This window comes from Gnatocerus cornutus, chromosome 1 (assembly GCF_029298725.1).
Source record: "Gnatocerus cornutus isolate USDA-ARS CGAHR chromosome 1, icGnaCorn1.1, whole genome shotgun sequence".
NCBI lineage: Eukaryota > Metazoa > Arthropoda > Insecta > Coleoptera > Tenebrionidae > Gnatocerus > Gnatocerus cornutus.
Genome location: NC_142233.1, coordinates 25,357,792 through 25,382,594, shown reverse-complemented (window position 1 = coordinate 25,382,594; position 24,803 = coordinate 25,357,792). Strand labels below are relative to the sequence as shown.

The following is a 24,803-nucleotide window of genomic DNA, read 5'->3' as shown; positions in this document are numbered from 1 at the left end:
TGGATGATAGTATGTGTCCATAGTTACCGATTTTCAAATTCTGTTCAGCTTCGGCATTGGCTACCATTTTTTCGTCTTATCTCGCTTTTTTTTGAGTTAAAAAATTTTAGTTTAAAAATTTTGGTTCAGAATTGTTGCCTCCATAAGCCCTTTCTCTCTGGGGCGCGAGTTCTGATTCAACAACTGATTTTTTTTAAATGGATCTGATGTTGATACATCAAATACAAATGATTAACATTTACATACGTATATGAAATCCAACATCGTTTTTATCACGGTGTTGTACTGGCGCTTCGCGGTTTTGGCCGTTCGCGGTTTTCTTCTGGAACCTAACCCCCGCGAACGGCGAGGTCTGACTGTATACATACATTAATTTATACAGAAATCTGTTGTTGACAGATCTAAAACATCAGTCTCGATAGACAACAATCTGCCAAACAAGCTGCCAATCCATTTCATGTTCCAAAGGCTGTTTGAACACCGTCTGTTCAAGCATGTGGTATTTTTTTATTCATGAGTTTCTTGACACAAGTTAATATACTTTTACGACTCAATTAAGCTGATTGGAATCATTATGTCTCAAAAAATTGTAATAACATTTGTAATGTAAGTAATATCAAGAGATCAAATAAAAACTTATCCTCAGTTACCTGTGAAATTCCACAGCGTATCCTTAATTGCCACTTTGACGGCTGCTAATTTTGAGGTCATAAGATGAAAACTATCTTGAAATTTTGCATTTTATTGCAAATAAAAGAAAAGCAACAGTCCGTGTTGTGATTGTTTTTTCATAAAAGAACTTTTTGCAATATGAATCAAACATGACAGCCTTGTCAAAATCGTTTATTAAAATTTTCACAAAATTTCCAATTTGACAAACAAAAGACTGTTTCTTCAATCAAAGACATGACTTGAAATTGCCAACTGAGGATGAGTTTTCATTTGATCTCTGGATATTAAGTAGGTATATACTATTTTATAGCAATTAAATGAGAGATGGCTGTTGTCATCTTACGGATTGCCTTAACGAGTCCATTAAACTTGACGTAACAATAGCTCATTTTCATAAGTTCATTTGTCTTTAAAATCTGCCTAAGAATTCCTGATTTGAAATGTATGAACCTGTATGTACTTGGATTCTCCCAATGTATTCAGATTTTCTATGCTTCATCAAAATCTTACTCATACATTTATTTTCTATACACAAATTAACTTTGGTTCCTTGCAAGTGCATCGTACTAAATGCACGTGTGCATACAATGAGTGCTCGCATTTTGAATAATTAATGATTTACATTGTACAGGATATTCCATATTATGTTGTACCTACGTGTCGAATTAAAATCTCAATCAAGAAGTAATTTTTCCTAGTTACCTCAATAACGTCAATAACAGCTCATTACTCATTAATTATTGAATCGACATCACGTGTACGGATTGGTGCGGATTACCAATTGACGTAGTGCAGACAAACTGTATTTTAATGTGTCGTCCATCGCGCTACTGAAGGCTTTTTACGGACACGTAGATATTAGGATGCAATCCGACATACGCCGCACTGTAATTTATGGTCAGAATGCATGGTCACTATTCACTTGTTATTAACGACGGATGTGAAGAAACGTCTTACAGTTGAATTTTATACGAACGTGCTCTAATGCACATTATGCAGTAATTCTTTCGTGAAATCCATAATAATGGGACAAGAGTACCGAGCTAAATGTTAGTACCAAAAACTGGAACTATCTTCGTCATAGATGCCTAAGAAGAAAAGGTAAAATATAGTTATGCTTACATGTTTTACGTCTTTTACTTATGTGGTGGTTGGAGATTTTGATGTAGTATCTACCTCTGAGAATATATTTTTATTTTGAATAGCTCGGATCAGAAATAAAGATAAACACTTGATATGAGCGCTGCATGTCCATTCAATTCCATTTGATTGTCTAGTGGTAGAGTAAGTTAATACAATAACGCCACTGAATTATTGAGCTATCTTAACAAAGACGCCTACAAGAAGTAATCTGCATTCATATTTCCTTTCTATGTATATTAAATTGCACTCAACGCTTCATCAATCAGTCTCCGTTGACTGGTTCTTAACCTCGAATACGACGCTGCTGTAAAATTTTATTAGCAAGATGTCAGTGCACATATGAAATTCTTGGAAGTAATTTAGTACCGTTTATATTTATTTGATACCATCTCATTAATTGTATATAGACCATGTTTCATGTAGCCGCCTGCTTTCCAATCAAAGTGAGGATGCCGTCTGGAATCACTTTCGCCATTTGTTGCTCAGACAATTGAAGTGTATTTTGTAGCATCACATCAGGCTATTAATGAAAATGTCACCATAACAATAAAAAAATGTAAAGAATGTCTATAATTCCCTCCGAGGTCACCAGTAGGACCAATTTAATCCCTTCCCAGAGTTTCCTACCAGTTTTCCCAAAAACGAATTCTTTCTCCTCTAATCTTCGCACCTGTTAGAAAACAATTATAATAAGTTCAGGGTTCATCCCGGGTAATTTTTCAGAACACAGCATCTGTTGCGTCACGAATAAATCGGATCATTCGGTGAAGATCAAAGGCAGCCGCCGTCTTATTGAGACGTAACTCGTGTGAAAAAGCGGCAACGACTTAATGGCTAGAAGCCTTAAGGATGATATTGTGCTTTCGGCGAAACTCAAAGCGGAAACATTACGTTGCTCGACACAATGGAACATTTCGACATTGTCGGACTTGACAAGAGGTGCCGACATACGGTGTACCACAAGGGTCACTTCGGAAATCGAGGTTGTGCGATTGGAGCGGGAGGCGATTGATTGGATGTCATGGTGTGCTTACTTTGGCGTAATTAAGACATCAAAAGTCTATTTGCATCCGAAATTAAGGAGGTTTTTACATGCGTTCAATCAGCCGGTGGTTAACGAGCAGTCTATTCAAGTTTTTTGTATGGAATGTTGTTGAGGATTTGAAATGAAGAATGTTGAAAGATGGATTAAAATCTAAAGCAGGAAGAGCCTCAGAGAACGATATTACAGAAATACATGTATGTAAATGTACTCTATCGTCTTGGAAATTTATTTTTGGTTTAAAGTTTGAAAACCAAAAAAAAAATGTAGACTGTGCGCGATCGACCTTAAACAAAACAAAAACGTCCTAGTCTAGAAATTTCTTATGTAACAGAATGTCAAATCAACGTTGTTGTGCAAAATTGCAATTACCTACTTGTCTCCAGTACCTAATATCAATTTTAATTTTAAACCTTTGCAAGTACATGACGGATATCTTCTCTTCGCTTATCATCAAAAGGTTCTGCAACATTTCTTCCGTTAATTAAACAAATTTCTCGCTTCATTTTATACATGATGAATTGATGAGCGACTTGTTCCCTTCCTTGAACATTCATTCACGTAGGCTGTTTTTTAATTTGCACAGTTTCTTTACAGGTTTTAATGAAAAGCGTCTTCTGATCTAATTAACTCCCAAATTTTAGTTATATTTGAAAAGTATAAAATTGCTTTGCCAAAGAGGCAGCTGATAATAACTTTCGACTTCTAATTTTGCTCCCTAGTCCAATTAAAAAATCCCACCTGTCTTGCGCCAATCGCCGCGCTATCCTTCGCCCCAACCTACAATTTTCATAAACTTGAACTTACCTTAAGTGTTACATTACATACAGTAATGACAGCAATCATCGCAGAAAAGTCGTATATGGCTGTATTAATGAACACGTATTGCCGCTATAATAACTCACCTCGCACGAACATAGATATCCAGGATGCGTCCGACAATTTGTAATCAGAGATCATCGATCATTTATGTTAAACGAGTGTGGAATGAGAATTGCAAGAAGCTACACAGGAAGTGCTATTATCTCTGTGTTTTAGCACAATCCAGTAGGACTTATCCTCTCTTGATCATTTGTTTCAGGTCGGTTTACACACGAATGGTCGTTGCTACAGACCAGAGTTGAAGGTAATCTCGAAATCTTTACTAATGATGGATGAGCTTCTCTTGCTCGGTCATTTTCGTCTTTGGGTCTTTTCAAGCAGAGTGCTAAACATCTGTCAACGTCGCTGGACTATTGTGAAGCGGCAACAAAGGAAGAAATCTTTATTGCCGTTTTGTGCAAAACGAACAGGATTTGGGTCAGGTGAGACGTTAGAAGAGCAAAAAGGACCGTGAAATGTCTTTATTACTCCTTCCAACACAAACCGAATGGAGGAAAAACTACTGATTTCACTTCCAAACAAACCAACTAGCAAAAATTATATACCTGTTGTATACCTACAATTAAAAAATTCTACTAGTCGTCAGACGCCATTCTCTCCAGACCTAAACCCTATTAATTTTTCATTGCAATCCACAGCTACTTTCTAAATCGTTCTGTTTACTTTTTCGTTCACAATTGATTGCTTCATAACTAGGGCTCGTTTGGTTCCCTCGTGACCACAATAATGATCCATCAAGTCCGAAAATCGGGGGTCATTCCTCTGGTCGGCTATACAGCATCCATCCTAGACACGTTCTTGACAATAATGCATCCCCCATCTGGCAACTATGCGTAAGAAAAGAGATGGCAGCAACATCATCAACTGGAGGAACGAGAAGAGAACAACACATCGTAAAGATCGAACAGCTGCTGGCATCGGCGGCTCTAGTTGGGGGGGCTGCAAAATAAAAAATCGATTGATAAAAGGCAATTGAGCGAAAAGCTGAAGATAAGTGTCGGGGTTAATTACGAAGAAATTTTAGTAATTATGGCCAATTTAATCGAAGATTCATGTTTATTTGCTGTTTAATTTTGATGTTTACTTACATTTTAGAGATGAAATGACTATTTGCTTATTTAGTTTGGATGTCTAATAAGACCATTACTGTTTGTATTTTTAAAATAAAATTAATGTAATAAAACTATAGTGAATTGCTTACATATTCTAAGTAGAATTATGAAAAAAATATGAAAATAGAAACTGCTTTCTCAGCCGTTGGTGTGGTATGGATTTATATGGATTCATATTAGGTATTCTTGTTCATAAGAAGTTAAGCAATGTTATTTTTTTTACTAAATTCTTGATTCTAAATTTCATATCTTTGCTTGTGGAGCAATACGACCACCAATAAGGAGACAAACCACATGCCACAAATTCTGTGTTTAAAATTAATTCTCTGAACCATTACAACTCGATCCGCATTTACTTTGTGGCTAATCAATAATGAATTCTGTTTTTTTTTGTTTAATAAATATTATTCAGTCCTGAATATAAAATTTTGAAAATTATTCTTTCGTTTAGAAATGCTAAATTTCGGAAAATTTTAACACTTAAGTTGTTTCTTTCGAAAAGTTTTAATTGTGGAGCCAAAATAATAATACTAAACTTTGGTATTTTAACGAGCATTTCTTTAGATTTCTGTCACAAATTCTAGCCTGCTGATCTGTAAATAAATTCTCTGGAGACGATCATAAAAAATTGAACACATCTGAATGAAAAAAACATGAACTGGTAATAAATATAATCAGCAATAAAACCATCTAATGTAATTTTTTAAAGTTATCTACGAAGCTATTTTAAGTGGTTTTGAAAATTTTTATGACTCAAGAAATGCTTTTGCCGAGATGAATCATTTTGTTTTAATAGGCATACCGACTCGAACACTAAAAATACAAGATTGTCCTTGTGCTTGATTAATTATTAACATTTGTCAAACTTGAATCAAAACGTATATTGATGAAATGAGTAAGAGCATTTACTTCTTTTGGCTATTTCTACAGAAATAATGTCATCGTGTAGAAAAAATCATTGCAAATTCCACAAATAACTTCATACTTTTATGTAATTAAGAATTCATGACAACAGCCAGGAATTAAATATGTTTATATTAATACAGTAAAAACAAGTATGTAATTAAAATCGCAAGTAGTCTAAACTTAAGTCATTTCTAACAGCAAAACATGATCCTTTTATACATACACTTAATTTTATTATTCTTATATCATTACCTAAGTTATTTGCAAAATTACATACAAATTAGATTAACTTAAATACATGTAGTACAAGATTCTAGAGCAAGTAAAAAATTATAAGCATGTTCTCAATAATTACAATGACATCCGCAATATATCACTTGATAAATTTTCACAACCAGTTTTCCAATTGTAAGGCAAATAGTCTGCAAATACATCAAAATCTTATAAACATTTGAAGTACCATTCTATAGAACATTAATCATTGGTGTCTGCAGTTCTATTTTAAACTCCTAATTATACATTTTCTATCAAACACTGAACGCTAATCTACTAGTCGTGTTTTTATATACATTGGACTTGACCAGAAATTATTCCAAATAAAATAAAGTCAACTTTTTATGGACCTTATCTTTATTCATTGCGAAATCTCAGTCCTAAACTTTTAATATCGAAAGTAATTTTGAATTTGGTTCCGAAATAGATATTTACATAACAAGTACGGAAAGTGACCAATTTCGCACGAGTGTAAAAGTAGATGCACGAGGCGCCAGCCGAGTGCAGATATTACACGAGTGCAAGAAAGACACTTTCCAACGAGTTATGTACACTATTTTTCCTACGACCTTTCATCATCAGGAAGAAACCAATAAGTTTCGACAATAGTTAATTTCTTATCTATTCTAAATGTCATTTTTCTAAAACCTTATAAAAAAGTGACGTATTCCACATATTTAAATGGTTCATGTTTTTGTACATCCATTTCCGAAAGTAAAAGTCACTAGTGTGATATGAATATATCCGCACAGACCTGTCAAAACTGATTTGTCAAAAACGACCTAACCAATTCATTTTTATCATTATGCATGTTGTTTTACAGTGAATCGTCTAGATATTTGAGGCAAAAATTCAGGAGTTACATTTGTATTTGAAAATAACTGTCAATTTTGACAGGTCTGTGCGGATATATTCATATCACACTAGGACTTTTACTTTCGGAAATGGATGTACGAAAACAGCAACTTTCGGAGTCATTTAACCGTGTGGAAAATAACTGGGAAAATGTCACTTTCATATAGGGGCGTAGGAAAATTAAATTAAAACATCATTAATATAAAGTGATTTCTATTGGATTTTAATCAAAATTTTAATGTATCATTTTGATCAATGAAAAAAGTAACAATTTTTTTTAAATTATCTTCGCAAAACAAACGGAAATTACAAAAAATAAAAAGTGCCAAACATTTGATTTGATTATGCCAGAAGAAATGAGTGTCGGCAATGTGTTGACATTTTATCGATCTCAGTTGATTTGCCCGAAACTTTTAAAAAATTTATATTTATACCCAAAAATGCATATAAAAAATTTCGAAATGTATTTTAAAAAAATAAAAATGTAATTGTATGAATAAAATGTATTTCGGCATTAGGTACATATAAAATTTCATAAACTAGTAGTATTTTTATGTAACAGGTTTTAACTGACAGAACCGATAAAATAAAATAAATTGGAGTAAAACGCTGGCTTGCAATTTGGGCAAACTACCAAATTTGGCTTAAGCAAAAAATTTGTCTCGACAGAAAATTGGCATTTTTAAAAAAACCACAGATTTTGCGTTAACTAATACACTACCAAACAAAAGACGGTAATTGGTGAAGACAAGTAGAATCAATTCACAAAAATGCTTTATGTAAAAGTCGTTTCGTTTTCGAGATAAAATTAATCGAATATGTGGTCAAAACTTCCAGTTTTGTTTGTTGTACGTAGATATTTTTATCAGTGGTCTTCCAAGTATGTGCATCGTTAGAAAAAAATAAAAAATACTTAATACAATTTTTAAGGCTGCGAAACACTGTGTTTAAGTTTTGGTAGTGTATTTTAAAAACAGCCTGTATATGCATCAAGCAAAACTTTATTTGGTGTTTGAATCAAAAATGTTTCCTACAAAGTAACAGCAATAAATAAGTACAAATAAATTATGAGTAAAAAAAAATTGAATTTGTACATTTGTAATTTAGCTGAAATGTACGTTGGTTGTTACAAATAGAAAATTTTGAATCAAAAGTAGTATTAATTTTGAGACTACATGATGATGAAAAAAAGGCGCCCATGCTACATATCGTGTTGCAGCTAATTCTTTCCTGAGCCCAAAATTGTAAACCAAAACGAAATTTGAGCTTATTTTTTAACTAACAAGGAAAGGCCTAACATGGATTATTAAAAATCATGTGATAATTTTTTTATGCAATCTGCTTTGAATTTTATTAGACGTGTCGCGACTTTTTGTGGTGGGACTTCTAATTTCGAGAGAAAATTTTTTGAAAATTGGCAATTTTACACCGTACAGTTTAATACGATTTGCGCTTTTTCAAATGCCAACACAATAGCGGCCCTGTGGAAGTCGCTCTGCTTTTCGATCCGAGTTTTTTGTTCGAATCTTGCCAAGGGACATTATTTTTCATACTGTTTAGTTACTTTCACTGCCAAAAAAAAGTTTTTTGCGATCCTGTATTGAAAAAATTGAGATTGCGGTATTTGCCGTTTAGACAATTTTAATTTTTTTTGTGATTAAAAACAGAAAATACCGTATACTCAATTGTTTTAATGCCCTCTTATAGAATATCAAAGAGAGTTTTCTTTTTGCCACGTGCTGGAGTCAGAGTTTGTTTGTGTTTGCCTGTATTTATTTGAAATTGACCGTCAAATGGAAGGCAAGAGAAACAAAGATCGAGTAGTCAAAACAGAAAATATTTAGAGAACAACTTCATAAAATAGAAAAAAAGCAATAAATTCGTAGAAAAATTTCGCTCAACTACCTGCATCCCTTTAAATCTGATCCTAAGCCCCCTCCGCCTGAAAAAATCTCCGCCCATGGCATCAGCGCACTTCTTGTACTGAGAGAGAGGTCGGCTTCAGGTACTCACTCGCCTCTGCTGGCTGTCAGCCTCTTTCCAACACAACTTAATTTGAAAACCTCAATACCGCGTCGGTTGTCGCGGAGGTAGGACGTCTTCTTCGTCGTGTTGTGCGACTTTCTCGTGTGTTGTGTGTGACACCAGTGGTGAACGTGTGGTGTATGTGGTCAAAGAACGTGTACGAAATGACCATGTGACAGCATTCACCTACCAACAACGGTGAGTTTAGCGGCGGAAACTCCTTTTAATGGCTTATTTCGAATTTGAAACATGCATGCGTACACATGTCGCGTTTCCTGTCGTAAAATCACCCAATCTAAAAGTGGCGACATCAAAGACGTGGTATTTTCAAAACGAAAAAGAAAAAGCGGAACAAAGCACGAGGGCGAAACTACAGGTTTTGGATATTATTTTTACCGCCTTTATTGTGACTGAATAAATCATGTGCGGATAGTTAAATCCACCAAGAAAACAAACATGACATTTATTCGCGCGTTGGAATACGACATGAAACAGTTTTATGTTCAATGTTCGCGCGGAAATTAGCAAATTGTATATGAGTTGCGTGAACGTGAAAATGAAAGGGAAACTGTTCACGTGCTTTGGCTTAAAAGGATGCAAAAAGCGGCTAAATTAAGTGATCAACTTTTGCACGCAACTGTCATTAGAAAAGCATTAACGCTGATTTTACAAAATGGAACTTGAGCAGAGGAGGCTATTAAAATTACATTTCCTACCAACTGGAAAAATTATGAAGTAAAAGGGAGACCAATTATTGTACTCGACCAAAGGCAAAACAGTTACATTTCTAAAGATAATAATGACATTTTTTCCATTGTAACCGCGGGGAATGCATTTTTTGAGTACTTGACCAGAAGAGGCGGGAAAATCTCAAACCTCCGTTTCAATACATATATGAAATTTTAAATAAAATATATGTATTCAATTATATTATTATATTTTTATACAGCATTTTAATAAAGAATCTTTGGAAAGTTTTAGAATAAAATAACTCTACTTGGGCACTTGAAGTCAATTGTATATTTATAACAACGATTTTATTATTTTTATACTTCATATTAGTATTTATATCTACATTTACATTACAGCTAATTAGATCAGGGAAACCAACCGCACTACAGTAAAGCACTATATATAGTCTGGTGACCGAAGTCATTATGATGGATCTCATTAGATATACTAATATGTATGTATGTACATATGTAATTAAATTTTATTTTAACAAAAACCTGGTAAAATTAAAAATGTGTGTATACATACCTATGTATTTTTTAGTTCCTTGATTTTTGTTACTGTGTATTTCAAATCATGGAATAAATAATTAGGAAAAATGAAAAATCGTTTCTGTAAATAGCAAATCTTGCAAATTAATCTTTTTAGAACAAAAAGAAAGGTCACATTAATTAAATAACTCTAGGCGAACAGCCAAATGACTTTACATAAGATTTCGTAGGTAGATCGTTTGTCAGATCTTAAATGTACTAGAAAGTAGTCATTTAGCCGAACATGAAAATAAGTTGCAGCAGAACAACAAAGAAATAAAATAAATGTGTTATACAAATGCTCTAAAATACAAAAGTTACTTGTTTTATTTAAAAAGAAAAAATTTAAGCGGCACTTTTGAACTCCGACCAAGGGTATTTATTTCTTCATATATATTTTAAGGCCAGAAGTGCTTTGTTAAAAAACTCCACCCATAAAATTGCACTGAATCATTTAAGTTATTATTGTTGATCACGCACAGAAAATGTATATTTATAAACTACATATTTTAATTACCGTCGCACCGCTCCTATATGTCATTCTTGAGCAGAATTTATACCGACTTCCAAAGAAACAATTCCAGAAATTAGCATGATTTGAAAGGGATAAGTTAGATAGCTGTAGTGGATATTTATCCGTTTTGATTAACAAATGGCTCCACAAGCAACTGACAAGTTTTTTACTAAACATGAAGTTTTTGCACTGAAAATAACAAAAACACTGTTGCTTCTCCTATAATTTGGTGACAATTTGACAAATATGAAAGTTCTTGTTTGACATTCTGCTGAACGACCAATCACAGAGCCGCATTTTAAATCTAACGCCTACAAAAAATTCTCTGCAGGAAAATGAGGTTTATTTTATTGTTAATTTTGGTTTCAAGGTATACTGATGTCGGCTAAATGCGTAAACTGCCAACAAATTTGTTTTTTGGTCACCTCAGGCATAAAACAGCCAGACCATCCAAAAAACATATTTTTGGATGGCTTTGTCGGTACACTTTAAAACGGGTTACCGACAACAAAAGTAACGATAATTGCACAGAATGAAATAAATAGATATCCATTAATTTTATTTACTGCCAACGATTAAAAGCAGTGAGAGCAAAGTGTGAAGAATAAATCAACTCTTTCATTTCTTGAGACAATTAGGATTGATGCATTTAGAACAAGCGATTACCATGTTTCCTCTTTATAAAGCAAAGAGTAAATTATAACCAGACTCAGCTGATTCAATTTTATTTGTCGTTTTTTTGTATTAAATGTCTCATTTGCTAATTAATGTTTACACACAAACGAATGGTGGTTTTGTACAATTGTGTTTAAAAAGTGTTAATATAATTGTTAAAAAATAGACGACTCCTTTAAAGGAACTTTACCAACTGAAAAAAAAATGTAAAGCACTGTTGGCGTCTTGGAATACAATTATTCATTTTTACTATTGTTTACGTGAAGTTGTGTTATTGTGCTTTGCACACAATAAGGAAATGTCGTAAAGTGAAGTGCTGTAATTTAATATAGTAATCAATAACAGGTAATTAAGCGCAAACTACTGGTAATGTCTTCATAAGTGCTGTCTTTTTAGGTATGGGACAGGCAAATACACCTAGCTACAAAATTCGTGACTAAAATCTCGTGGTGGAAAAGTCTCACTGAAAAGTAAATAACTTTCTCAGTACAAGCGCCGTCTTTTCTGCAATTATTATGATAAAACTCATACAAAAAACGCATTTTTTATGTAATTGAACAGAAAATATCGATCTATGTCTTTAGGATATTTTTATATTAATCTTGAAATAATTGCCATTTTCGATAAACAGCGGTACATAAAAGAAATAACAATAATTTTTGGGCGCGTTTTCCCCTCTGAATCCGACTCTGACCGCACCCACTTTATCTGAAATCTCAATTCCCCGAGTCTCGATAATAATCCATCGTGGATAATTATTGTTTTCCATTGATTCGCAGCTGCCATTAAAATTCGTATCACGCCCAGGTCTTTCTCGGTAGTCCGCATCCTGCCCCCGCCAGACCATACCTAATAACTCAATTTATGGTGTGCAGCAAGGACGAAACCATAGCTTTCACACAGATTTTCGAGGTTCGGGTTTCGAATTCTATAAAAAAAAGCCTCATTAACTGTGGAATGGACATATGGTGTCCTCTTGTGTTGCAGCAGAAGTCATTATAACGACGCTCAAAAGAACTATTCATAAAATTGACAGATACAGATAAATTTAGCTGTTGCTTTTCCGAATACATGTGGCATGCGTCTGGACTTGCTCTAGAAGGGTAAGAAACACTGATTTACGACCGAATTGACGACTATAGTGGTTCGATATATGGGATATTGGCTGTCGAATAGTTGAATATAAATTGAGTCCAAATTAGGGCCAAATGCGAAAGACTGTTGCCACCAAGAAATTCAGATTTAGGCCTTGTAGAACGGAATTACAAAATTGATAATTCGCCATATTTTTGTGATCCTCATACGTGCATATGAACGGAACGTCTTAACCGATCTGTTGCTGCTCTATTGAACTGGAATATTGAATAATCTCTGCTTTCACCGTGTCACAATAAACTTCCCCCTAAAAGCTGACACAAAAACGGCTCAATTTTGTCACGTTTCGTGATCCTGGCCAAAGAAATAATACAAATAAACATTATTTAAGCCACAATTTGCTCCAAAGTATCCACTTGAAAAAAAGGTCGTCAGATTGCATCACGTGAATAGACTTAATCTACCTGTCCTTCAGCAACAACAAAAATAAATCTGAAAGAAACGTGACAACGAAGACGGCAGATGGTTTAGGACGAAGACATGGCCAAGCAGCTGGGGCAACTCAAATGAAAAATCGACCAGTTTCAGGTTTTTTGGTTTTAATACGGATTTGTTGCGGGGGTGATGTGTGAAGAATAAATCGAAGGCAAAACCGCGGCTGGTGCTGTAAAATGAGACATAGCGGTTTTGTGGTTGGTGGTAATAACTCAAAGTGGTACAATTTTATGAGTGATTGATGGTGCGGTATTGTTTGAATAGAAACGTGTTAATGACTTGTTCATGCTAAATAGTTTGAACGGATTAGCGACCTTAAATTAAGAAATTAAATATTTACATTCCAAACTTGAAAATCCACTACTTTTTATCAGTTTTCGTGTTTAAAAGTATATAGATTTATGTTCGACGGAATCGCACATGGATTTGTGTAAAATTTTATATGCCTTGATTTTGCCGACAATCACACGGTTCGAGATGGCAATGTTGTGCTTATCTTCAACTTGAAAGGCGTGAAATAATTTAAATTTTACTAAAAAGGAAATCTTCGCGTTCTAATATAAAGAACCTTGAATATTAATGGACTTGACTATTGAATTTAATATTCATACAGCTAGCAAAACCAAGATGCTGACAATCTTTTCTCAGCTTAAGAAAATAGAAAGAGATAAAACAGGACAGGAAATATTTTCATAAATCATTTTGATTTTACCATAAACGAAACACTGAAAATAGTTATGTACATTCGAGCAACTCTAAGTAGAATTTTACCGCTCGACAGCAACAAAATTAATTTTTATTTTGATTTTTAAGTTGGAAAAAACATCTTAAGAGAATAAACTGTTAATAAAATAATTGTTCAAAGTTGTCAGTGTACAAAAATGTTTTGGAATTTGTGGCCTTCCTGTTGTTCTGTATAAACAATTAGTAATATAATTGTGTTAATTATCGTGGAGCGATTCACGCAAAACTGGGCGAGTCGTAGACTATTTAAATATGTAGAAAAAAGAGAACGATAACGTTTTTTAGAAATTTATATCGCTTGGTTAAAATAATGTAATTTCACTTTAAAATTTTTATTCTATTGCTACTACTTTTGTAATAAAATTTATTTTAAAGTCAATTTTCAAGTGTCTTGAACCCATCTAAATATATGAATTTGGAGAAATAAAGAATATAATATTTTTGGCAGCCCACTTTATGAATTATTATTAATTTAAAGTTATTACAACTTTTAAGAAGTAGAACTAAATTTAAAGTGGAAATCTTTTTATTGTTGCCGATTTTGCCATAAAGAAACATTGTTTACACCAATCCATTTGAAATAGTTTGTGCAAATATGAAATCATTTAAGACTAAAAGCAAATATGGACACCAAATACAAATATTTTTAACAGAAACTAAGACATTGAGTAAACTAGTTCAATGACAACTCATTCCATATAGTCATGAAAGTGGAATAATTTCGTTACAAATACTAAAATTAGTAATAAGGCAGACGTTATAGTCGTGTTCATAAATTTATGTTTATTTGTTTTATTTTCTTTTAGTAGATTAATATGTTTCTTTACATGGAAATATTTTTATTACCAGACTTTGTAAGCGCCGACGCAAATTTCTCGTGATAATTGATAAAGTGCACTCACCAAATATTTTAATTAGTCAAGAGTTAAAAATTTGGCATTCGAAAGTTATTTTGTTCCTCCAATCTCGAAAAATGTTGATAATTATACCCCATCATAAAGTTTTTCAAGGGCTGCGACACCTTTCCAGATAAGAAAGTGCAATAGAATAAAATAAACAGATAACTCCCCTCAACTGACGTAACTTTCGACCTTATCTCGGCAAAAATAAATAATATTTGCAATTATAAGTAATTGGATTTTGACCTAAACATGCACTGTTCCAATTCGTGACGTACGATCATTAATCATCTTCGCACTTGCTGTTTACATTTAACATTTTTTGAATGCGATAATGAATCTTTGGAAGACATCAAAGAGAGATTTCCGCCCACACTTGGTCACTGCCTGACTAATTATTTCCAAAATTAACTGTAAACAGTTCAATAGACGCGTAATGAACCACTTTGTAAATAACTCAGAGACAACAATAAATATCAGCAAGTCATTGTTCGGTCATGGATCAAAGCCAGCAGCTTGCTAATGACTTTGGCAAAGTTTTCTGACATGACATGAATATTTTTGACGAAAAGCACGTGTGTAAAGAGGCGAAGAATCAAATTGTTAAAATTTACCACAAAAGAATTGAAATATCGCGGGTGGATTAAAGACATCTTCAGGCAAAGAGATAACGTAACTCTATTATGCAAGCATTGAAGTTGCAGTGGCAGTTATGCAAGTTCCCGGTTCTAGTTACAAAAAATATACCATTTCCTACAGTGCACACACGACATGCTTACTGTCACGTATTCTTTGCAATAGCTTACGTTATTACATCTAATCACTAAATTCGCGATTCTGATATAATTACACACGTTGCTAGCCGCAGCAGTTGCTCGCGAAAAAGAAATGGGTGAGTAGAAAGTTAGAAATCGTCCTTCCGGTTAAAATTTTCGAGCACGTAAAGAGTTTTTCTTCAAAGCATTGACCCTTTGACTATTTGACAATATATTTTTATTCTGTAGTGATAAAGTCCGTTTTTTCAGGCATGTGGTGGGTCATGGTATCAGTAGCGGCTCTAGTGGGTGCAACGGCGTCGGTGCCGTGCGAAGAAGCACGCATGAGGTGCGCTTATAGGGTTGGATGTGGTATGGCTCTCCAGAACTATCTGGTCGGGTGTTCCGGGGTGTTGCAAGGACCGCCGCCCACGCACTGTCCGGAGATTTGTCATCATTCTCTTATTGCTCTTACGTCCACCGAAGAAGGAAAGGCTCTAATGAACGTAAGTAACAATGAAAAATTAAATGCTTGAACTAATCTTCCTAGAAATTGCATTTTCGTTTTCATTTTATACCCTTATTATTATTAATATTAATTATTCTCTAAAAAATAGCGATGATGAGAAACTCCCATCGCGTGTTGCTAAGAATGCGGACGTTTTAATAATATAATATTGGTAATTACGTGTTTGTTCTTGACAATGCTTGTGGTTCTTGGTAATTTTCATCTTGTTGCTTTCTAAAAAATATTAAAAATTATACACCGTGTTCCAAAATTGTCACAAAAAAAACGCCAAAGAATATTAAGAAATTTACAATTAGAATTTTGTTGTCTCAGTTTAAAAAGACTAGAACATTTATCAGAGATCATTTTTACGATCATGAAATCAAAAAACAATTCAGTCTGAAAATCAGAAAAAATAGAGGACGTACATTTTTATGAATAAAATTCGTTAACGGGTTATTAATGTGTAATTCAACATAATTAATTGGAATAGTTTTATTTACAAATTGTAAAATGTAAATTTATTAAAAGGAAAACTTGAGAAAAAATTGTTACTTTTATATTAAAAAAATAGGAGTATATTTTACGAAACTTTGTTGAGTCAAATTGATTTAAACTAAAAACAACAAATCATCACTGATAACACTACATACTCCTATTTTTTAATTGTAATTTAAGTTGATGATTAATAATTTATCTCTGTTATTGATAATGGAGATTAGCATTTGTTGATAGAAAATTTTCTTATTCTAGATCCAATAAAACAACTTTTAGAATTAAAAATCATGTCTAGAAAACAACGTCCCTACAAATCCTCCATTTAATGTTGACCCATTTTCACATTTCACATCCTCAGCAGAAATTCAGTTCTCAATGTTGCTTATTTTGAATTCTGCTGACTGCACTGATTTTTATTTGCATTTATACTTGACCACGACCTTCTTCAGTGCACTTCTTTAATCACAAAAACATGAGCCACTTATTTAATTTAGCCTTAAAAGACTGTGATGTCAAATTTATAAGTTAATCCATTGTAACAATCTTTAATAAGCCTTAAATCTAACTGCCAAATTGTCCCGATGTTTTGGCTTGTTTTTGTCATTATCTTAATTGAAATCAAATCGAATTAATTTAAATGTGCTTTAACATAAGCTGGACATAGCAATGCGGTTTTGTATTAAACTTGTTTACGACATTTTGCTTTTGTTGCATTGTTGTGGAGAATATAATTAATGAGATGATTTAATTCCGAGAGAACATTGTGGTGTTTTCTTGTTGTGCTGCGGACGCAGTAAAAATGAAATTAGTAATTCAGAATTTCCGTCATTATCCATCATGAATTCCACGTAAGAAACTTGATCTACTAATTGCATATTATTATAATTTTCTACGTAAATATTTGATTGTGATAAACTCGTTTAATTTGCAGTGCGAATGCAGCGACAAATTTTGCGAGGACCAGAAGCGGCGTTCGGAGATCTGCCGCCCCCAAGTGATGAAATCCATCAGCGAACCGGTAGTGTCGTGTCGTGTAGCCCAGTGGATTTGTGCAGCGGACGCTTTGTGTTCCACGGCTTTAGAATACTACAACCATTACTGTCGTGCCATGTTCCACGGAAAGAAGTGTACCCCCCGTTGCAACAACTCCATCTCCATCCTACGGCGCCAAGAAAAAGCCGCGAAATTGACGATGTGTCAGTGCGACGGTCTTGAAGACTACGATTGTCCAGCCATCCAACGCAACATGGAAAAGTTGTGCTTCCACAAACGCACTCATCACCATCAAAATGCCACGAAACACGCGCCCACTGAACCGCCGCCTCCGGTGGTGGAGCCGCCAAGTGCCGCCGGGACGCCCGCGCTTGCCATGGGTGCGCTTGTTTGGGTGGTCGTTACGTTGGTCACGTGATATCGTGCTCTTCCTCAACTTTGATCTACCTCGTTAACAGTATTTATTTATTTTACGTATTTATGGGATCAGGCGATGATCGCTAACCAAAGTAATGTAGACCGTTATTAACTATGTCACGTTATAGTTCCTAATGTTGAAGACATGCCAGCGGATCAAGACAGACGCACAAATGTACATTGTATATAGGGAATTTGTAACATATTGTATTGTATATTCGGACGTAGAGGCGACTTTCAGTGATGTAAAGGTTATTGTTTAAGCTTTAAGTTTAGTTTGACCCATTCCCGAACGCTCCACGCTTCTATTCAGGAATGCTCCTGTTGATAGACGCGACGACCAAAGAAGGCGCTTCATGCTGTATATTGCTTTAAGTTATTGAGAGTTGCTTTATACATGCTAGCACTTCTTGCACGACATGAACCGTTGATTTGTTCGTAGTACATATATCGAGCACGGCGACCGGAGTTACACCCAACAAATAGTGTGACCAAGAACATTCTCTTTTGCCATTCCAAACGTTTCTTAGAAACTCTTGTTTTTAATTTTTATCACGAAAGAAAAACGGCCATGGCAAACACTAAACGACGATTTAAAAATACATTAGCCTTGTTCACTATCTTGGCTGGTACTACATTGAATGAAACAATATTCTGTGTATTATCTACACTGTGAGATAACAAGGTCAGAGGGAAGGTCAGGGTTGGGGCATATCACAAAAGCCGCTTTGCTATTAAACTAATTTTTGTGGGAACGGTACTGGGCAGTACTTTCAAACTGAACTAAAAAATTAAATTTTAAAATACTTAGGCAAAGAAGAGAACTTCTTTCATCTATTTCTTTCGACCCTTATAGCTGTCAATGTTAAATTTTAGAAAATAATTCCATTCCTTTGTAATTTTGCGTTTTTTTCCTGGAGATGCATCAAACGATGAAAACGTGCCTTTAAATTTAGATGCCATTCCATAAATTTCTTGTGATGAAAGTACTAAATAAGTTCCAGTGTCAATGAACTTCATTTATTGCAACTTAGAACGTTTCTCTGAAAGCGATTTCATCCTTCATAAAATGGTTCTTGGTGGTCAAAAATTAGGTTGCTTTGAACGAGATTTTAATCCTCATAAAACGTGGCTTCAACAAGCTCTTTAATTTACGAAAAAATAAAATTTCACCTGCTTGAAACAGCTGAATTGCACATCCTCGCTAAGAAAAATGATTAGGTGACCATATCCTGTCTTTGCCGCTAATTCGCTAATTAATAGCGGTCACAACTGTGATGGTAATAATTTAGCATCCCGGTAATTGAATAATGGGACATAAACTGCACGTAATGTCGGTGGTTCGTAATGAGTACCGGCTGTCAAATAAATTAGTTTTATTACATTTGGCACTACTTTTCCATTCATGCGAATTCTGGCCTTGTACCAACAGCTTCCAAAAGGTAATTAATGTATTTTTGTAGCGCCGTTGTTTAACATGTCATCCAGTTGGTGTGGTACCATCAAACGCCTGTCGTTGTGCTCATGCACCGCGATCTGACCTGTATTAAGACATTATTTATGATTTTGTATAAATTGTTAAGAGGTTATTGTATAGAATTTTATTTATGCGTGTTGTCTGGGGGCTTCTGCCCTCGCATGTACAAAAATGAAAATAAACGTATTGTTTGTTATCCAGAGGAGGTGTCCTTCGTTTTTTTACCATAATTGATTTATCTATTATGTATTTTAATCTCCGGCGGCCCGTGTAAGAAGCGTCCACGGTGGTCCGAGGCTAATTAAGGTGGGCATTATGCACGGAAAATATAAGCTTATAGAGAGGACGATCAACTCGGGGAGGATTCATAAACCGGAAATCGGACCGCCGCGTAATCCGGAGGTAATCGTCCAGATTTTTTTTGCAGTTATTATCTGATGGTGTGTAGACAGATGGGACAATAATGGCATTGGCTCACCACAGAATTTGGCTTTACAGACTTAATGAGCGGAACTGAAAATTTAAGTCAGAGAAATCATAAAAAATGTGGGCTTTGTTAAAATGGTTATTCCGTGAAGTCCAGGTGAGTGCTCCACGCATTCTTCGGAATTTCTTTTGAATACAGGCATTAGAGAAATTGTACCAAAAACCCCAGGAAATTTTTTAAATTTTCATGAACAATGTTTTTATTATATTGATTTAAGTGGTGGCGTACTGTTAAAACGTATAATTTTCTTTTTAATTGGACTAAATTAAAGATATTAACAACACGTGGCGGTACATAAATTTATTCCAAACATTATCATTAAGATAAAATTTCATGATGTGGGCAATTTGGAATCTTCTTGCCATGAGATTTTGAATTAATCCAGATTTTTCTAAAATGATTATTTCATTTTCTTTAACAGCTAAACTCTCAATATTTTAACACAGCCGCAAGACTTGACTGCAATTCAGAGCTTAGAAATTCTCCACTTCTTTTTGTTGTGTTTTCACATTTCTAACTTGGTTTTACTATTAACTTCACAAGTTGTTAATTAAAAGTAGCAAGGATTGTTTGTAAAATACCGATTTATGGTTTAGAGTACACAACGTATTGTGAATGTCTCCAATTTATGAACACTTTAGCATAGAATTGCCGTTTGTTTTCTTCCATAATTCTTATTCTGTTTGTTGTGTTTCGTTACTTTATTGTTCCCACTCTCTTGAGCTGTGATCTTTTCTTATGTTGCCACCAAAGTGTAAATGCATCAAGTTGTTTATTTCTACGTTGTATATCTTAATTGTTTTAGTCGTTTTATTTGTTTTGTTGTTTTGTTTTATAATTGATGTTTGTGATATGAAATAACAACTAACACGATTATTATTATTCGTAAATAAGCGAACTGAGTTTTAAGTTTCAAGTGTACTTGATGGTCGTAACACAAACATCAGCATTTGGGTTAATTCTGAAGGAAGTCATTGATTTGAGTGAATGTAAGGCTGCCTTTTATTTTCTTTTCTATGATGTGAAGTATATTTGTAATATCAGTAACAGTAAACTTAATTTATTTTAGCATCTTTTTATAATTGGTAATTCTTTACTTGTTGATTTATTGCACGATGATTTTTATTAGCAATAAACTGAAGAAAATTTCACAAAAATTCCAATTATATTTTGCCGTTGCAATTAGTTGAACTGGCGACATTGAAAATGGCCTCATCTTTATCTTTGTGATCGTAAATGTCAAAAAAATGTTAATCATGTTGGCGACCCCATTCCTTAAAACTGGGGTTGCAGTAAAACATTTGGAGATTCACTTTCACTACTAAATCCAGAGTCTGCTCTTTCATTTAATTATCTCTCAATTTGCTCTTATCGCCATTCCATTTCGTCCTTAAACGCCGTCCTCAATTGCATTGTTTACTACCATGGTCGAGTCATCGCACTTCCGAGAGCTGCATGCTCTTGTTTCCTCGGCTCGTCTGGAAGCACATGGTGAGCCAGCTTCGGCCGGCGATAAAAAGCCCCGGGTAGGAGTATCCCGCTAACGGTGGGACGAAGGGGGTCGAGCGCCACACACGACGCCGGCCACACCGCGGACCACCCAGAAAGGAGCCCCGGGGCTGAGGGGCGCTCCTCGCGTCCCCGTCGCCCTCTAGTCGCGAATACTGCGATTGGGTACCTCAATGGGCCACGATCAGCTGGTGGAAACAAACCTTTGAAGGAATGTGCGTAAAACTAGTAAGAGTAGGGCGCATGCTCTGACGGTGACCTCTGAGTCACTTTCACTTGTTTTTTTCCGGGTTCGGAGGCAAGGACGTTCCCGGAGGATCAAGGCGTCGTGGGTGAGAGTCAAGAGATGGGATGGTGATGGCTCACATGGTGCTTGAGAAAAGTGGCGCAATTAAGATTCTAGTTTTTATGGGGTTATTAAAGTATTAAAGATGGCCACGGAAGGGGAAGTCAGAGAGTTAACGGGTTCACGCAATTTCCCCTATTGATTCAACCTTCGTAGGTTGAGGACAACAAAGTGGTGGGACTTGGCCCTTCAAGTCTTGCAAAGACGATCCTCAATTCCTGTGTTTCCTTCTAAAACTTCCAGACTAAAACAAGTAACACCCCACAATTAACCAACGTGACTTTAACATTATCGAGACTGTTTGGGACTAATTGCACTCTAGGGTGCACAACAAGAACCAACAATTTCTGCTGGTTGAAAGTTGTTGGTGAAAAAAAAAAAATAACAATAAACCTACAGGTAAGTAAGATGTCTAAATTTTTTACCTGCAGTGCACATAATATAATCATAAAATCTACATGCTTTTAGCAAGTAGATATTACAAAGCGTCAAAATAATAGTTACAACTTTGAAGCTTCTCTTTTGGAACCTGATTAGGGCCCAGTGAAAATACGCTTCATTTGTGTGTCGCTTTTCCAAGGCCCGATCGTAAAGTCCCCGTTAAAATATCCCCAATCATTATTTTCCATATACGACTGTAATGTGGGTGCCACGAGCCATATGGTTGATAGTCGTTGTCTTTGATGAGTCGACAACTAACGAAATTACATTTTCTGATGGGCACGTCCATTGTCGAAAATTTTTAAAAGGACATGAGTCACGCCAGACACAGCACTAATTATCTGATGGAGTCTTACAAACCTTAAAACGATGATAAATGTTATCGCTAGAAGCTCGCAAAGTGGAGTTCTTCAGAATTCAGTAATGAAGGGGAAGGATGTAGTATAACATCTGATACGAGATGGGGGGTCTTTGTTCATTAGATGAGATATTGAGTTCATGGGTTTTCGTGATTTTTGATTAGCTATGTAGCGAGATGATTGGCGATTAAGATATCATTTGACCGGAAGTATTGTGTTCGGTAACAGTGAACCGTCAGGGAATTTATTCTTTATATTTTGCATTAAAATTTATTGTTTTCAATTTAAATTCTTATTTTTATGCCAATATAATTTCATGCTTCATGCTTGATTATAAATGATTAAATAGTCAGTTGTTCTTAATTCTTATCATAGTGTTGACTAGATTTAAATAAAGTCTCCGTTTAAACATAAAAAAACTAATTCGTTGACATTTGGAAGTGACCTGAGTAATTTTAAACTATTTTTAAAGCGTTTTATCTTAATTACTTCGCGTCAACACCCAAGATTTTGGAATTTTCCTATCAAAAGAGACCTCAAATGCGATTGGATTCAAAGTTCTAAAATGGAAATTCCAATCATTTATCACTGGGCTGATAGATAATGAAACAAAATTACATAATAAAAATATGATTATAAATATGAATTATATCGATATCAGTAGCCAAGTTATTAAACATAAGATCTAAGATAATGCAAATGAACATTTCAATGAAAAAAGATTTGAATACCTTAATCAAAAAGTAAAAATTTCATGAAAAAGTAATAAAAACATAAAAAAAATGACAAGGTAATGACCTAGTGACAGATATTCATGGATTTTGTAGATTTTTGGTTTAGGCTCGATATTAATTGAACTCATCAACTTCTTAGAATTTTCATCTTGCCTTTAAAATCTTTATGTTCGTAATTATTGTATTGATTTAAGGTAATTATGTTTTCGTCAGGGAAAGTTAGATGTTGAAAAATTAAGGCATTTCGAAGGTAAAACACATGTGAGTAGAGAATTCTGTTTCTGTCCACTATACAGATTGTCCCAGAACTCGTGACCCAGAGAACAAGGAAAGGTGCCGATAGGTGCAATACAGATGATGAATTCCAAAATAAAAATTGTCTAACAAAAGCGATAGAATATTTCGAAAGCGTTTGTATAGGTAAAATGTAGTTTTTGAATGTATCTAAAAAAATAACGAAGGAATGAATGACTCGAGAAACAAACACAAAGATTCTTTGTAATCAAAAGACGATGGATATCTTCTTTGGCAGCGACTCTCCCTTATCGTCGCTTCGCCTGTTTTCCGCATCCAGTGAGCTTTAGTTCCTGCCCCTGAAGTATTTTACTAAATTTAATTTTTCTTAAAGAAAATTTTTGTAGCCAAATTTAATATACCAAAAAAAAAACTGTCACATTTGTTAAATTGCCACCAATTTGTGAGATCATCAATAATAAATTTGGTTTAGTTACATGTTTTCAGTGCAGATTATCAGACATTTTATCATAACTTTAAGTTTTTTACCTAATTTTACGATTACTTAAAATCTTGACAATTACTGGTGAGACCATGTATTAAAGAAAATTGACTAAAAATCCACTACAGGTAACTCTCCCTTTCAATTTTGCTGATTTCTAAAATAATTCTTTGTAAATCGGTAAGTTCTCTGGAGGGAAAATGAAGTATAGAAAGAGATTTCAATTTATACTGCAAAAAAGAAATCTTGCATTACTCTGCCATTTAATGATCTCAACGTTCGTAATGCAATAACTTCTTTCGAAAAATATTTCTTTTAAAAAAGTTATGTAACCATTTGCATTTTCTTGGGAGATATAATACACTTCTATGATGTTAATAGTTTTACGCAATTCAATACAATATTTTAATTTGTTACCTTAAAGTACATTCGTTCGACTTTCTCTTTCAAAATCAAAATTGTTTGTGGATTGATTATGGTTAAAACGTGGCTTTCCGAAATAGCACACCGATTAAAACATCCCATAAAGATCTCGATGAAGTCGATTCATCGGTCAAAGATCTGTTTCTCTTCCTTCTGTCATTGACGTTTGCAGAGTGCTTTCTCACTGATCGTCAACGTTTGAAATCGAAATTTCGAAATTCAGAATTGACCTGAATTATAAAATCAATCGTGCAATGAAGATCGTTGGAATCATGAATCTACTAAATAAGAACATCATTAAAAATGGAACATATTTGCCGACATCCTTTCCATCAATCCTGTTGTTACAATTCCTGATTTCATTCAAACTTATCATTTCTTTATCTCTCTTCTTATTATCAATTTTATACTCTTTTCTAGGTCCTTCATTTGCAATTAATTTGTATTATTTGTAACTTTTAAGTTCTTTAAGTTTAAAAAAATTAACAACTATTTAAAATGTCTTTGGATTCTTTATACCTTGCCT

At 34.3% G+C, this 24,803-nt stretch overlaps 1 protein-coding gene and 2 long non-coding RNA genes across 3 annotated transcripts; 2 read left to right on the top strand and 1 right to left on the bottom strand.

Annotated features, from left to right (window-relative positions):
* The first annotated feature begins 1,591 nt into the window (after positions 1 to 1,591).
* Positions 1,592 to 4,324, top strand: LOC148180999 (uncharacterized). The gene is made up of 2 exons (XR_015769778.1): positions 1,592 to 1,773; positions 3,939 to 4,324. It is a non-coding gene; the product is annotated as an uncharacterized LOC148180999 (long non-coding RNA).
* LOC148180998 (uncharacterized) lies at positions 4,186 to 8,895 on the bottom strand. The gene is made up of 2 exons (XR_015769777.1): positions 8,791 to 8,895; positions 4,186 to 4,678 (listed from the first exon to the last, which is right to left on the bottom strand). It is a non-coding gene; the product is annotated as an uncharacterized LOC148180998 (long non-coding RNA).
* Positions 8,896 to 8,932: 37 nt separating this feature from the next.
* On the top strand, positions 8,933 to 19,442 carry LOC148180997 (growth arrest-specific protein 1-like). The gene is made up of 3 exons (XM_088032408.1): positions 8,933 to 9,108; positions 15,620 to 15,855; positions 17,287 to 19,442. The coding sequence occupies exons 2-3, from the start codon at positions 15,622 to 15,624 to the stop codon at positions 17,764 to 17,766; spliced, it is 714 nt and encodes a 237-aa protein (XP_087888534.1). The 5' UTR covers positions 8,933 to 9,108; positions 15,620 to 15,621; the 3' UTR covers positions 17,767 to 19,442.
* Positions 19,443 to 24,803: the final 5,361 nt, after the last annotated feature.